Source organism: Canis lupus, chromosome 5 (genome assembly GCF_003254725.2).
Source record: "Canis lupus dingo isolate Sandy chromosome 5, ASM325472v2, whole genome shotgun sequence".
In the NCBI taxonomy this organism is placed as follows: Eukaryota; Metazoa; Chordata; class Mammalia; order Carnivora; family Canidae; genus Canis; species Canis lupus.
This window is the reverse complement of record NC_064247.1, coordinates 76361836-76375907: the sequence shown is the minus strand read 5'-3', so window position 1 is coordinate 76375907 and position 14072 is coordinate 76361836. Positions and strand designations below refer to the sequence as shown.

The 14072-nt window shown below is 46.5% G+C and overlaps 1 protein-coding gene across 3 annotated transcripts in view; it reads left to right on the top strand.

Moving 5' to 3' along the window:
• PDPR (pyruvate dehydrogenase phosphatase regulatory subunit) overlaps positions 1-13807 on the top strand; it is a 36497-nt gene extending 22690 nt beyond the window's left edge. For all 3 annotated transcript variants that reach the window (XM_025426823.3, XM_025426824.3, XM_025426825.3), the window contains exons 15-18: positions 951-1045; positions 2817-2906; positions 8024-8206; positions 9310-13807. In XM_025426823.3, the coding sequence (XP_025282608.1) occupies positions 951-1045; positions 2817-2906; positions 8024-8206; positions 9310-9714 (773 nt within the window). In that variant the 3' untranslated portion in view covers positions 9715-13807. The remainder of the gene's footprint in view (positions 1-950; positions 1046-2816; positions 2907-8023; positions 8207-9309) is intronic.
• The last annotated feature ends 265 nt before the right edge of the window (positions 13808-14072 follow it).

Sequence of the window (14072 nt, the reverse complement as noted above, 5' to 3'; positions counted from 1 at the left end):
TCCCTATCTTCCCTCCTATGTGCATGCGCTCTTTCTAAAATAAATGAGTCTTTTTTAAAAAAAGATTTGTCAGCAGACTCCATGCTGAGTGCTAAGCCCAACTCAGGGCTTGATCTCACAACCCTGAGATCATGACCTGAGAAGAAATCAATAGTCGGATGCCCAAATGACTGCCACCCAGAAGCCCCCAAAAGCATTTTTAAGTTTATTACTTAAGTATTATTTTCTTCAGAATTTCTCCTTATTTTTTTAAGTGAGTGAATAAGTTTTGAGGATGACTTAATTTTCTGATGATCTCCTCCTCAGCAGTCCTGTTGGGACTTCTATTTCCCCTTCTATCTCCTCATTCCAGGTTTAAGACCTGCCCAACCCCCACTTAACAAATTCCTGCCCCTTGTCCCAGCAGGCCCTCACCACCAGTTCATCATAGCAGTAACTCCATTTAACTTCTTGCTACCTGATTGGGAAACTATAGAACCACAGTTGTTTTCCAGCCTATGAGGTTGCTGTGTAATTACCACAACCTGCTGTCATGTGATGGGATCCAAGGTGGTTGGGCAGCTCTCCTCAGGGCTCTCCTCCATGTGCAGATTTGGGATTGGGCTGTGCCTGTCACGTAGCAATGCTGGGGAGGAGACAGTGCGAACTGAAAGCGGGCTCCTAGCCTGTTGGCCGGAACAGATCACAACCCTATCTAACTGCATTTGAGGCTATGGGATGTTGTCTCCCTGTGTACCTGGGAAGAGGAAGTACGCTCTCTCTTGCCAGCATTCAGCAGCTGCATTTAGAGGTGTGTTCCCCAAAACTGGGGTGCTCTGTGTCCACCCTTGGATCACCTAACCAAAAGGTTGGTTTTACGGTTTCAACACCCTGGCCGGGGTGTCCAAAACAGACTTTTCTCTTTGGCTCAGCTGTTACCTGGATGAGCATCTCTTGTTCTTTTCGTTTAGCCCTCAATCTGATTGGTCCTCGGGCTGTGGATGTGTTGTCTGAGCTGTCCTATGCTCCTATGACTCCAGACCACTTCCCAAGTCTGTTTTGCAAGGTAAGTGCTAATAAAGTTTTAGCTTTTTTTTTTTTCTTTTTTAAGATTTTATTCATGAGAGACACAGAGAGGCAGAGACACAGGCAGAGGGAGAAGCAGGCTCCTCTCAGGGAGCCCGATGTGGGACTCAATCCATAGACCCCAGGATCACGCCCTGAGCCGAAGGCAGACACTCCAGGCGTCCCAAAGTTTTAGTTTTATTTTTTTTATTTTTTTATTTTTTTTAAATTTTTTATTTATTTATGATAGTCACGGAGAGAGAGAGAGAGAGGCAGAGACATAGGCAGAGGGAGAAGCAGGCTCCATGCACTGGGAGCCCGATGTGGGATTCGATCCCGGGTCTCCAGGATCGCGCCCTGGGCCAAAGGCAGGCGCCAAACCGCTGCGCCACCCAGGGATCCCCCAAAGTTTTAGTTTTAAATGGGCAGGGAATATTTCTTTTATGGGGATGGCAATTACATGTTCTTATTGTAGCATTAATGCCCACAAAGGGTATTCTGGCTTTTATTAAGTAAACAAATGACTGAGTAAATTCATTTTTTAAATTTTTTACCCTTCCAGTTCTCCTTATTCAGTAAGCATTAGAATATCTTTGAAGTGGATTTAACTTCTCAGAATATCAGTCCTATATATTTAGTGTTTTGTGTTTGTGTAGCAGTGGATTAAATATTGTAAGTTTTAAAGGATTATGATGCTGATGCCAAAAAATGGTAGTTAGGTCAGGTCCCTCTCCTGGCAGCGCTTCCCCCTTTCCCTTCAGAGAGTAACTTCTGTGTATGTGGCATCTCCATGTGAGAAGCAGTTTAGGCGAATCTCTAAACAGCTTATGTTTCTTAAATTTGGCAACAGTAGCAATTTGTAATTGTGTAAAGAAACCTGAACTAAATACTGATGAGAGTCCCAAACAGACTAGTGGGTTTGGTAACCTGTAACAAACAGCTGCCAGTTACTGATGGACGCTCTCTGAAGTTCAAACCCAAGCTGGATCCACCTACTGGCAGTATAGTTTTCCTTTTTCTCCATGGTGGAGTGAGAGCAACAGAAAACTCTTGCATTAGCCATCGGCCGGAGAGGGTCCCTGTACCATTTGCTTCCTGAGCGAGTGATCTGCATGCATGAGCCTACAGAGGAGCATGTCATGTTGGGCTCCTCATGGGAATAGTTTGCTTTAGTGGCATCTGGGACCTACCACTTTCCATGATAGGAACAGTGATTGTGTCAGAGGCCCATGAGGTAACTGAGCTGCTACGAACACGTTTTGAGTGTGAGAAGCCTGGTCTCTGACCCCAGAGTAGCAGGTGCATCATGTTCTGTGGTCATCAGGCATCCTGTTTTGTAGGGCAGGTGCCCAGGACTTGACCACCAGAGCACAACCAACCCCCCACTGCCTGCCCCCGCCCCCCCACCCCAAGAAGACATTTACCTGGTCCTTGGTGCTCCTGATGCCGATGAAAACAAATCTTTAGTAGGACTTTGCAAAAAGAAAGGTTTCATGCTTATAAAGACTGGTTCAACTTCCCACCAGCAGCTTGGCTAGCATTCTGGAGAAGAGAGACTGGAGAGATTGTACTCCTTTCCTGGTGACCCCAATACTTGGAAACAGACCACTTTGAGGATGAATTTCTTTCATTCATGTGTATCCCCTTTAGGGTCAGACAGAGGGTGCAGAGCTCAGGAGAGGTTCACCTCAGGTGTTCATCACTTTAGCAGACATGGAGCCCTCACTTCTCTGAAGAGCCTCTGTGCTGCCCTTCTCCCTTTGCTTCCACAGGAGATGAGCGTGGGCTACGCGAATGGGATCCGGGTGATGAGCATGACTCACACAGGAGAGCCGGGATTCATGCTTTATATCCCCATTGAGGTGAGCCTCAACAGAGGAAGGTGGCTTGCTGGACACTGGCGGGGCCAGAGAGCCCTGTCTGACCAGGCCTTGGGAACTGAGAAAGGCTGCAATACAGGGACTTGAACATTCTGAATTAAGTTACATACTGTTTTTGAAGAAGAAATACATTTACATGATTTATTTATTTTTTTTAAACTTTTTTTATTTTATTTTATTTTATTTATGATAAGCACACAGTGAGAGAGAGAGAGAGGCAGAGACATAGGTAGAGGGAGAAGCAGGCTCCATGCACACTGGGAGCCTGATGTGGGATTCGATCCTGGGTCTCCAGGATCGCGCCCTGGGCCAAAGGCAGGCGCCAAACCGCTGCGCCACCCAGGGATCCCCATTTACATGATTTAAACATAAAAACTTGTAGGAAGGATTTAGTGCCATCCGACCAGTTCCCACCACCCACCACTAATGAAGCAAGTATTGGTTTTTGTAGGTCATGTCAGCAGTTTCTGTGCATATGCAAGCAAATTCAGAGACATTCACAAGCCCTTTTTCAGAAACACAGATGAAAGCATTCTGCTGTTGTTGATCTTGATCTCTTAACGATTTCTCATAGAGGTTCTTCCCGGTCAGTACCTAAAGAGAAGAGCTTCCTCTTTCTGTTTTAACAGTGGTTAGTATTCCATCAAATCATTGAATCATAATGTATTTTATTAGTCTGGTACCAATAGACATTAATGGTTGTAGCCCTCTGCTGTCCTTTGCTGTTTGAGGTTCTGCGTACGAGTGTCTCCGCTTGGCGTGTGTGTGCACGCACCAAGACAGCTTTTTCACGCTTTGGCTGATAGGTACAGAACCGTCATTGAGCTTTTAATTGTCTTCATGTGTGAAGCAACTTTTCAGAATCCATTTCCAAGTAAAAGCTTATCTGTAGGACCCACGTACTCCTGCCTGCCCATCCTCCATGCTGTTCTTCGGACCTCACCCTATCTCGAGCTTTGCACTTGCTGTTCCCCTTCCTTGGCGTGTCCTTCTCCCACATAGAGTGTCCTCACAGCCACACCTGCTTCAGATTGTTCACATGGCATCTTCAGGATGAGGCCTTAATGGGCGCAGCTACCCCTCTACCCCCGGTTCTCCCTCTCTGCTTTCCCTGTTTTGTTTTGCTCCATAGTGCTTACCATTGTCTGATAAAATGTATTTTCTTTATTTAGTTCATCAGATTACCCTTGTTTAAAGGTAAGTTCTCTCAAGGCAGTGTTGTCTGTTTTAATGTTTATATCCCCAGCACCTAGAGAAGTTATTTGGCACTTAGTAAATGCTTAATAAATGTTCTGGTCATACCCTTTGTACATTTTTCTATTGAATGATTGGTCTTTTTACCAGTTTCTAGGCACTAAATCAATCCTTGCTGCTGAGTTGTAATTTTTTTCCCAGTTTGTCATTTGTCATTTTTTTAAAGATTTTTTTTCAAGAGTAGGGGGAGGAGTAGAGAAGGAGAGGGTCACAGGCAGACTCCGCACTGAGCCCAATGTGGGACTCGATCTCACCACTCTGAGATTGTGACCTGAGCTGAAACCAATAGTCAGAATCTTAACCAACTGAGCACCCAGGTGCTCCTCAGTTTGTCATTTTTCTTTCCATTTGTCTTTGCCAAGTAGGTTTTTTTAAAAAAAATTATGAGAAAAAAAATTATGAGAAATGTTGCACGTTACATAAATTTTTTTATTTTTATGTAATTGAGTTAATCTTTTGTGCCTTCTAGAGTTTGATACATAGAAGGGACTTCTGCACTCCAGGACTGTAAAAGTTTTCCAGTTTTCTTCTAGTGCTTTTATAGTTGTATTCTGTTGTATAGGGTTGTGGTTTTTAAAAAATATTTCAGTGCTCCATCATTTTGCATTGTCTCTTGCTGTACTTCATGAGATACTGATCAAACTTTTTTTTCCATGTGAATAACCAACTGATTTGACATTCTACCCTTACCAGATACTAAAGTCCTGTATGTATTTGGGCTTATTTCTAGATTTTTATTCTGTTCCCTTGGTCTAGCCATGATCAGGATCACACTGTTTGAATTATTGAGTCTTTATTAGATATCTTAATATTTGGTAGTGCTTATCCTCCAGTGCTTGGAAAATCTGGGGAAAAAACCTTCGTGTTCCTTATTTCCCCCTTGGAAACTTTATAATTATCTAGTAAAAAACACCATTTTGGGGGACTTTTTTTTTTGGATTATGTTCCATTTATACATTAGGAAGAACTGACATGTTGAATCTTACAAAGAATGCCTTTTAGTTTTTATTCAAGTTTTTTTGTGTGTGACTTTCAGGGGTTTTTGAAGTTTTCTTGATACAGGCATAAAAATCTTTCGGTGGTGGTGGTGTGAATGAGAAAGGGTAGCATTGTTCCGTTATCTTCTAAGTGATTATTTTTTTTAAAAGATTGTTATTTGAGAGAGCACAAGTGGTAGGGAGGGGCAAAGGTAGAGGGAGTAGCAGACTCCCTACTGAGCACAGAGCCTGATGGGGGACTTGAACCCAAGACCCTGAGACCATGACCTGGGCTGAAGGCAGACACTTAACTGACTGAGCCACCCAGGCGCCCCTAAGTGATTATGATTTTTGAAAGCTATTTTTTCTATTGTGTTATTTCTTTACTAAGTTATCTTAGTTATTTTTCATTTGAGTCCCTGGAATTTTCAGGGTCCAGTCTTACCATATACCAACAGTAATAGGAATTCTTAACAACTTTTGTTCCTACAATTTCTCTTGTCCAGCTATGACAAGGAATAGGGATCCTAGGCATCTTTGTCTTGTTCTTGATGTTAGTCACATTACTTAGAGCGGTAGGCTGTTTTTTAGTTATTAGCTGAAGCATGGATTTACCAGCCCATGAAATGTTATGTGCTTGTCCAGACAAATATAAGAAGATTAAGATGAAGGGATTATTCACTATTTTGGAAGAGCTCATACAGAGGTAGTTGACTTGTGCCTATATAGGTAGGGATTGATTCTGAAGTGCCACAGGGTCAGTCGGGTTTGCCACTTGAGTGCCTGTCATTAATTGGAAAAACCCAGTTAGGCAGGGAAGGCTCTGTGGTTCTAACAGCTTTATTACTTGAGGCCTTGGTTTCTACTTCTGATTTTCCTGGGCTGGTCCCATTTTTATGATTTTTCCATGAGGCCAGGAAGTGATTTGTGTCCTGCGTGGGTTCTTTTCAAGCTGACTTTCATTCTCAGTAAGGTTATATGGTTGACCCTTGAGTCATGTTGGGGGGTCAGAAGCACCTTCCCCCCTACTCAGTCTAAAGCTCTGTGTAAAACTTCAGACTCCTCAGAGACCTGCACTAATAGCCCACTGTTAACTGGAAGCCCTACTGATACATAAAGAGTTGATGAATACATACTTTGTGTGCTATGTATACTGTGTACTGTAGTCTTACAATCCAAAAGGCTAGAGAAAAGAAAATGTTAATAAAATTCTAAGGAAAATACATTTACAGTCTGGTACTGTATTGAAAATTCCATGGGCACGTGAGATCCACGCAGTTGAAACCCATGTTAACTATACTTGTCAACTATACATATGTCTCTTTGAGGGAATGTCTTCCAGAACTTGGCAGCAAGTGGCAGATTGTTTTGTTCACACTAAATCCCCAGCACTTAGAAAATGAGTATGTGCTGGGGACCTACTTTAAATCTTTCTTCCCTGGCCTTCCTCTTAAGTACTCCACTTGAGGCAGCAAAGGGCAAATGTACCAGGGAAGCCAGCCTATTCTCATTTCCCTATCAGCCCTGCCCCCTGCCCCATTCAAACGCCATAGCCGCTTGCGTGTGGATTCAGTGTGGTGTGGATTCCATAGCATGAAGGCTCTTGCCGAAGTTCACAGCATCCTGACTGCCGTGGCCCATTCGGTAGGCGCCTACTCAGTTGTAGGAGTGCCACCAGCAGGGCAGCGGACCCCACCAGGGGAAAGAACTGCAACACCAATGAAAGCTGGGGTTCTGCATCTTCCACTTTTATTGAGCTGTCATGGGAACACACCGCTGGACAGGTTTGAGGTGCACAGCATGGCAGGCTGAGGTGCCCTGTGAAAGAACTACTGTGCTGAGTTTCATGAGTGTCCTTCATCTCTCATAAATATGATCAAAAACACAAAAGGTGTTTTCCAGGTGAAAACACTTAGGATTCACTCCCTTAACAACTTCAGCCTTGGTCACATAGCAGGGGCGTGCAGTTCTCAGGGTGTCTGCTCCCTTCCTAGTTCCATTTGTCTCCTACCTGGAAGTCCTGTCCTCTGCCCTCTCTTCTTCCACTTCCCCCCGCCCCCACCTTGCACTCCCCACCTCTGTGAACCACAACTCTGATCTGTGGGTTTGCATTTTTGTTTTAGATTCTACACGTAAATGTGATTGTACAGCATTTCTCTGCTTGTTGTTTTTTCTGTTTTACAGTTTTTAAAGCAAATAATGTAGTCTGTTCTGGGCTTTAGATTCCACAGAGTATGTTTAGGCAGGGATTGAACATTGGCTTTCTGTTTGGCAAACTTTGTTTATTTAAGGTATCTGATACTTACAGCTTCTGGAACCAAGAATAGAATGCCATGAGGCTGGCTGTTGTGGGACACAGGTGGGGGGACACTGCCTTCCTGGCTCCTCTGTGACTCGATCTGGGTCTCTCAGATGTGCTGTCACCTATGAAAAGTCAGACATTGTACATAGAGTTCCGTGTGACACATTCCACAGCATGGCAGTGCCTAAGGGGTCGTGGGGGGGTGGGGAGAAAACAAAGCCAGGGGCAGATGAGCAGGCTGTTTGAGAGGCAGTTAGGAGCCTGGCCACTGACTGGATGGTAAGAGTACACCTGGGAGTGTTACTTGAGGATTGTTTCCTGTCCTAGGCACTAGAGAGAAGGGGAAGATACTGCTTTCATGGAGCTTATGTCGGGGTTAGGGGTAACCCTGGCTCATTACTCCTCAGCAGTAGTGCTTTGGTTTGTCAAGGATGAGACATCCTGAGAATTTCATATGACCTTCTCCCTTGTCAAGGTCAATGTTATCTGCTATCAGCACTGCCAGACACCCCCATGTTGAATTCTAAAGGTGTGCGGGTTACTGACGTCTCGTCTCCTCCCTCTAGTATGCCCTGCATGTGTACAACGAAGTGATGAGTGTTGGGCAGAAATACGGAATCCGGAATGCTGGGTACTATGCTCTTCGTAGTCTTCGAATTGAGAAGTTTTTTGCCTTCTGGGGTCAGGATCTAAATACCCTCACCACCCCCCTGGAATGTGGACGAGAGTCTCGGGTAAAACTGGAGAAGGTACTGTATCTGCACAGCCCACTGCGTCCCCCACCGCCACCGCAGGAGCAGAATCCTCCAGAGGAAAGGAAGGGCTGACGTGGAAGGCCCTGGGATGGCCTTGGGTGGACGAGGCCAGTGAGGATGCCCTTAGAATGAAAAACATGTCTGTCCTGATATGAAAACTGGCTGTGAACACTTGGCGCTTCCCACACCTCCCTCGTACAACCCCGAGACTGAGTGTCGCGTGCTTCCGTCTGAGCCATCCAGGAGCCCCACTTGGCTCTCCTTTAGACTGAGTGCTTTCAGGGAAGTTTTTCCATTAACATGCACGGGTATTTGTACAAATTACTCATCTTATATTCACTTGCCTCATATTTTGTTTCTTTTAAAAGTAAATACACCATTAAAAAAGTCATAGGTCAAGAGGATAGGAATAGGTCTCTTTCCCACCTCTGAACCCCACTGAACTGCACTGCGAGCTTCTGCAGAAGCACCAGCGTAGCGTGTCTCTTTGAGCGCTCCGGGCAGTGCAAACACACAGCATGCACTCCCCTCAGCCTAGCTGGAGGATTCCACATGCTTGCTTCATCACACCTTGTTTTTTAAACTTAATATCTTAGCAATCCTTGCCTATCGTACAGATCCACAGTCTTTTTCTGATAAAAAAGTAATCTATACTAATTTTGGAAGATAGGGAAAAGTATCAAGAAAATTAAAAATCACCATTTGATCATGATCACTCAGTTTCTGTCCTGCTCAGGTTTCCTGTACATGCAAACATATATAGTGAACATCGATACCTATGCATGGGCTTTTTGTTTAGATTATATATATGTGTGTGTGTACGTATATATAAACATTTTTCTAAGATCTGACAAGTATTTTTGATTTTTCTTCCTTTTTTTTTTCCTATGTGGTCTTGTGGTTGAAATCGGTTTATAAAATGTGTGCCTGTGTTACAGAAGTCCTCTGAGGAGATCTTTTACATGGTGAATGCAGCTTCTTCACGTGGGAAGCCTGGGAGTGGGGCTTGGCGCTGTGACGCCGGGGGCCCCTGCCCCTGGCTGCTCTCAGGCCACGCGGCTTGTCCGTCCCGTCTCAGCCTTGCTCTTCTCTCCTAGGGGATGGATTTCATGGGCCGAGATGCCCTGCTGCAGCAGAAGCAGAACGGAGTGTACAAACGCCTCACCATGTTCATCCTGGACGATCACGACACAGACCTGGACCTCTGGCCCTGGTGGGGAGAGCCCATTTACCGCAACGGGCAGTACGCGGGCAAGACTACCAGCAGCGCCTACAGCTACACCCTGGAGCGCCACGTCTGCCTGGGATTTGTGCACAACTTTTCCGAGGACACTGGAGAAGAACAGGTGGTGACAGCAGATTTCATCAACCGGGGAGAATATGAGATTGACATCGCAGGACACCGGTTCCAGGCCAAGGCCAAGCTCTACCCAGTCACCTCACTCTTCACCCACAAGCGCCGAAAGGATGACGTGGAGCTGAGTGACTTGCACGGGAAGTAATGGCCGCCAGTCTTGCTTGCCCGCCTGCCCCCTACTGCAGGGCCCCTCCTCCTCCTGGTCCCGCTCTCAGCTCCTTGATGGGATCTTTAACCTCACCGGCTTTTAAACCTTTTGCTTTGCAACCTCTCTCCTTCTTCCCCCTTCCCTTATCCCTTTTGCAGCCTCCATCTGATGCCACTCTGGGCTCTTCCCCCCCGAGCCCCGTGGTGACACGAAGCCTGACAGGCAGGACAGGCGCAAACTCCACTTTGGAAATAGGTAACCATGGCGGTCTGATTTCTCCTGCTGTGTTTCAAAGCCAGGGAGGCTGGTGGTGTGCAGGCCTCAGGGCAAGAGTCCAGCTCCGTGAGGCCACCTTGCCCGGAGTAACCTGTTTGTTTTGGAGGGTTGCTGTGGGTTTCAGTCGGCCCTGGGCAAAAGCCTGTGCCGTTGAGCCGGGCAGATCATTCTCTTCCATCGTGCCGTGGGTTGGCACCCTGATACCTCTAGCAAGAGGATGACCATCTACCTCACTCACGAGAGGCGCCACGTGGACGTTACCTGGTCTGTAGTCAATGGTTAATCTGGCACCATCCTGGCCTCCCTACCGACCCAGTTACTAGACTGTCAGGCCAGGGCCCCCTGCCTAAAATTTTCATGTCTCACTCATTTCTCAGAGGGTTGGAGGCCTCTGTAAATAAGCCAGTGTTTAAAAGGGAAAACCATGTTGCCTTTTGTGTTGCTTTTCCCAGCTGAAAGGGTCTGATCTCAGAAGGTGGCCCTGAGGTGGTTTTCTGCTGCTAGAATGCTGCTGCTGCTCTATGCTGTCGTCCCAGCCTGACCCCCCCCCCCCTTCCCCAAGCACATGGGACTTGGTCTGTCCTCCCTCGCCTGGCCCATTGTAGCCAGCTGGCTCGCTCAGCAACTAGTACTGTACTGGGGAGGAACCAAACCTTGCTGGCTGTGCTGAGTTCAGGAGAGCTGCTGGCCTCCCGAGTTTTGTTTCCTCTGGCCCAGAACAGACATGTCCACGCAGAGGTGGCCCACCTGAGTGTGCAGAGGTTTTTTTTTTTGGCACAGAGGATTCTGAGTGGGGTGGCCAGCTAGCCCACAGTCTGGGTCTCTAATGGGAAAAGTGTGGGGGTGGGGGTAGGGGTACAAGAAGGCCCTCCACACTTTTAGGGGGGGTCTGTTTCCTAAGGGGTGAAAAACCATCACAGACCACTACCCAGCCTTTGCTGTTACTGATTTTAAACTGTTGTCTTGGTATCTTAGAAGCATTAGCTCTGAGAGATCTTTAAGTATCCTAAACAAGGGCCTTTTGTTTTTAGAGCAGCTTACAGTTCTCAGGTGTGTCTCTCTGCTGTGGCATTTCTTGGGATCAGTTTACCCACTTCATCAGACAGATTCCTTCTACACTCCCCAGCCAGACAATCCCTACTTGATCATTGACAGCCGTGTCCGCTTTTTAAAGAAAGGCTTTAGTTGATTTATTAAGGGACTAGGTAGGTAGAGTTCTGTTTGCTGAGCGATGCTCCTTGAGGTAGGGAGTAGCGAAGGGGAGAGGTGCGGCCCTGCTGGAGAGCAGAGGGCAGCCATTGTGATGAGCAGGAACCAGGCACCGGGCTGAGCAGCAGGGCCTCACTGACAAAGGAAGACGGAAACAGACAATGAGGCACCGAAGGTATCCCATGCTCCGCACCACACTCCTCCTCGTAAATATTTGGGGTTGAATCTAAAAGACCATTCTAGACTTATGTGTAAGTTACATCTTGTCCATAAATAGGGGTCACACTTTTAAGACTCTGGCAAGATGTTAATTTTCTGAGGCATCACTTTAGTGCCCTGACATACACACTTTGCTTTTAGCTCCTTAAAACTCTCTCTTGAAATCTCTTTTGGTTAATTCAGGTATTGACAATATGAATCTGGTAGTTTCTCTCTTTGGTCCTAACACTGAAGAGGGTGACTCTCCTGTCTCCAGCATAGCTGATGGTCAGAACATTGTCATTGTCATTCCAGCAGGGCCACATGTGCTGGGCCTTGTGTGACACACACATTTACCTTGTGTGACCGCTCATCTCTTCCTAGAGATTTGTGGGATCTGGATTCCTGAGAATTGTCAGCAGGACTCTGGTTTCAGGTTGCTGGTCCTTTTTCTCTCTGAAATAATCCATGGTCCCCTCTTGTGCTCTCTTCAGGCAAGGGTTCTGCTCTTTTCCTTTTGAACCTAGAAACACAAAGCGTAGGCAGGACCTGCGACAGTAGAGAGAACCAAACAATTCCCACTACATTTCTAGTGCTCTGCCGTGGTGGGGGCTGTACCCCCTAATACAAGAGCTGCCATTCAAGCCAGGGACCCAGAGACCATGAAGCTCGGGGATTAATCTCAGTTGTCCCATTTCTGCAGGAGGGGAGCCTGGTCACTTGGCTTCTCACCAGAAGTCCTGTTGTCCCGGGATTTTACCTTCTTGTACAGACCAGTAGTTGGACCACTTTCTCCATTACCTTGCCTCTGAGTGCGCCTGAGACATTACCCCTACCACCAGCACGGATGTGGCAGGAATGACAGCAACTTTTGGAAGGTGGTTTTGCTTCACTGAAGAGCTCACCTACCACCCTGCTCTGTTCATCCTCTGCCTGAGGGACACACATGCTGGCATCTGAGTGAGTCTTCCCCCTCCTCTGAGAACCTAAGGGAGATAAAAGGGAATCTTGCATAACCTGTAGTCTTGGTTCTGCCCCTGGAAGGCTGTGTCCTGGTAGAACTGCACTGGCACACTTTCAGGGTGCGCTAGCAGGTTGACTTTTCTTTGTAGCTGCTTGGCCAGTATAACTAGTAAGGATCTCCTTACATCCAAGATGGAGGCTTGGTCACTAGTGCTTAATACTGAAGAACTTTCTACTGTTTTCATTTCTTTTTGTGCACCCCCTCTGCACCTGCCTCCCTCCCCAACTTGATTTAAGCAGCTTTGATCAGCATGATAAAGGGAAGATTTTCAGGAGTCAAGAACTGTCCTCTGCAGGCACAAGGACTCAGGAGCACACAGCAGAGGGGTGGGAACCGTGGAGGACACGTGAGGGTGGAGGACACAGGAGTGTTACACGCTAGCCATGCGCTGCTGGGGCTGGGAGCAGGCTCTGGGCCTGCCGGCAGCGCCTCTCCAGCAACCCCCACCTCAGCCTCATTCACTTTAAGGTGCTGAGTTGTGAGGCTTCCTGTCACCTGTATGGGGCTTGCATTTGCAGTCCCTCATCACTACAAATGCACTATTTTTCAAGAGAATGAAATATTTTTCTATGTGTTTGCCTTCTCTTTGTCCACTAAACATCAGTTATTCATTGTATAATATTCTTGACTTCTCTGAGTAAAGAATCTACGTCCCTTAGAGAACGCATTTCTTCATGGGCTTGCTTTCTCATTTAGATGTACCTATTTTGCCCTTCACAACCCTTTTCTGCCTTCTTGGTGTCCTGTCTCTCAAGGACAGAAATTAGAAGAGGGTAGGGAGGGTATTTTTAATATCCGTTTCAAAAGATCTGTGCCAGATTTCCTGTGCACACCAAGAACTGGAGATCGGAGCACCTCTCTCCTAGCCCGGTTCTCGTGCCTTACCCCGGAATGTCCCATGGTGGGGTGTAGACAGGAAGGTCGAAAAGAAACTCCAATCTGAGGGCTCCCATCCACTGCACCATAACCTCCCTTCCCTAGACCAACAGGTGTGGGGTAGAAAGTTTCTGAGGCTTCTTTCACTCAAGGGGTTTCTAGCAGCACAGTTACCACTTTACTCTCTGGTCTACTCTTGGGATATAAGAAATGCCATTGTAATTATTGTACAGGGCTGTAACTCCTTTATGTTTGTAAATGTGCGGTCCACTCAGCCCCTCTCTACACATGTAGTGTCAGCTTGTGGTGCTGAAGATATTTGAGGCACTTTAGGGGATGGGATTTTTCTCAAGAGCTCTGGTGACTTTAGGCATCTGGGGTGACTGAGCATTTCTGCCTCCACGAATGCGGTATTAACATTGTGCACTGTGTTTCTATCAAGCCAGATTCCAATTCAGATTTCCATGTTACTAAGTTTGTAAATGAATAAATAGACATTTTAATTACTCTGGCTGTGTCCACATGTGAAATCTTTTTTTTTTTTTTTTTAAGATTTTATTTATTCATGAGAGACACTGAGAGAGAAAGAGGCAGAGACACAGGCAGAGGGAAAAGCAGGCTCCATGCAGGGAGGAGACACTGAGAGAGAAAGAGGCAGAGACACAGGCAGAGGGAAAAGCAGGCTCCATGCAGGGAGCCCGACATGGAACTCATGGAGATCCCAGGTCTCCAGGATCACACCCTGAGCTGCAGGTGGCGCTAAACTGCTGTG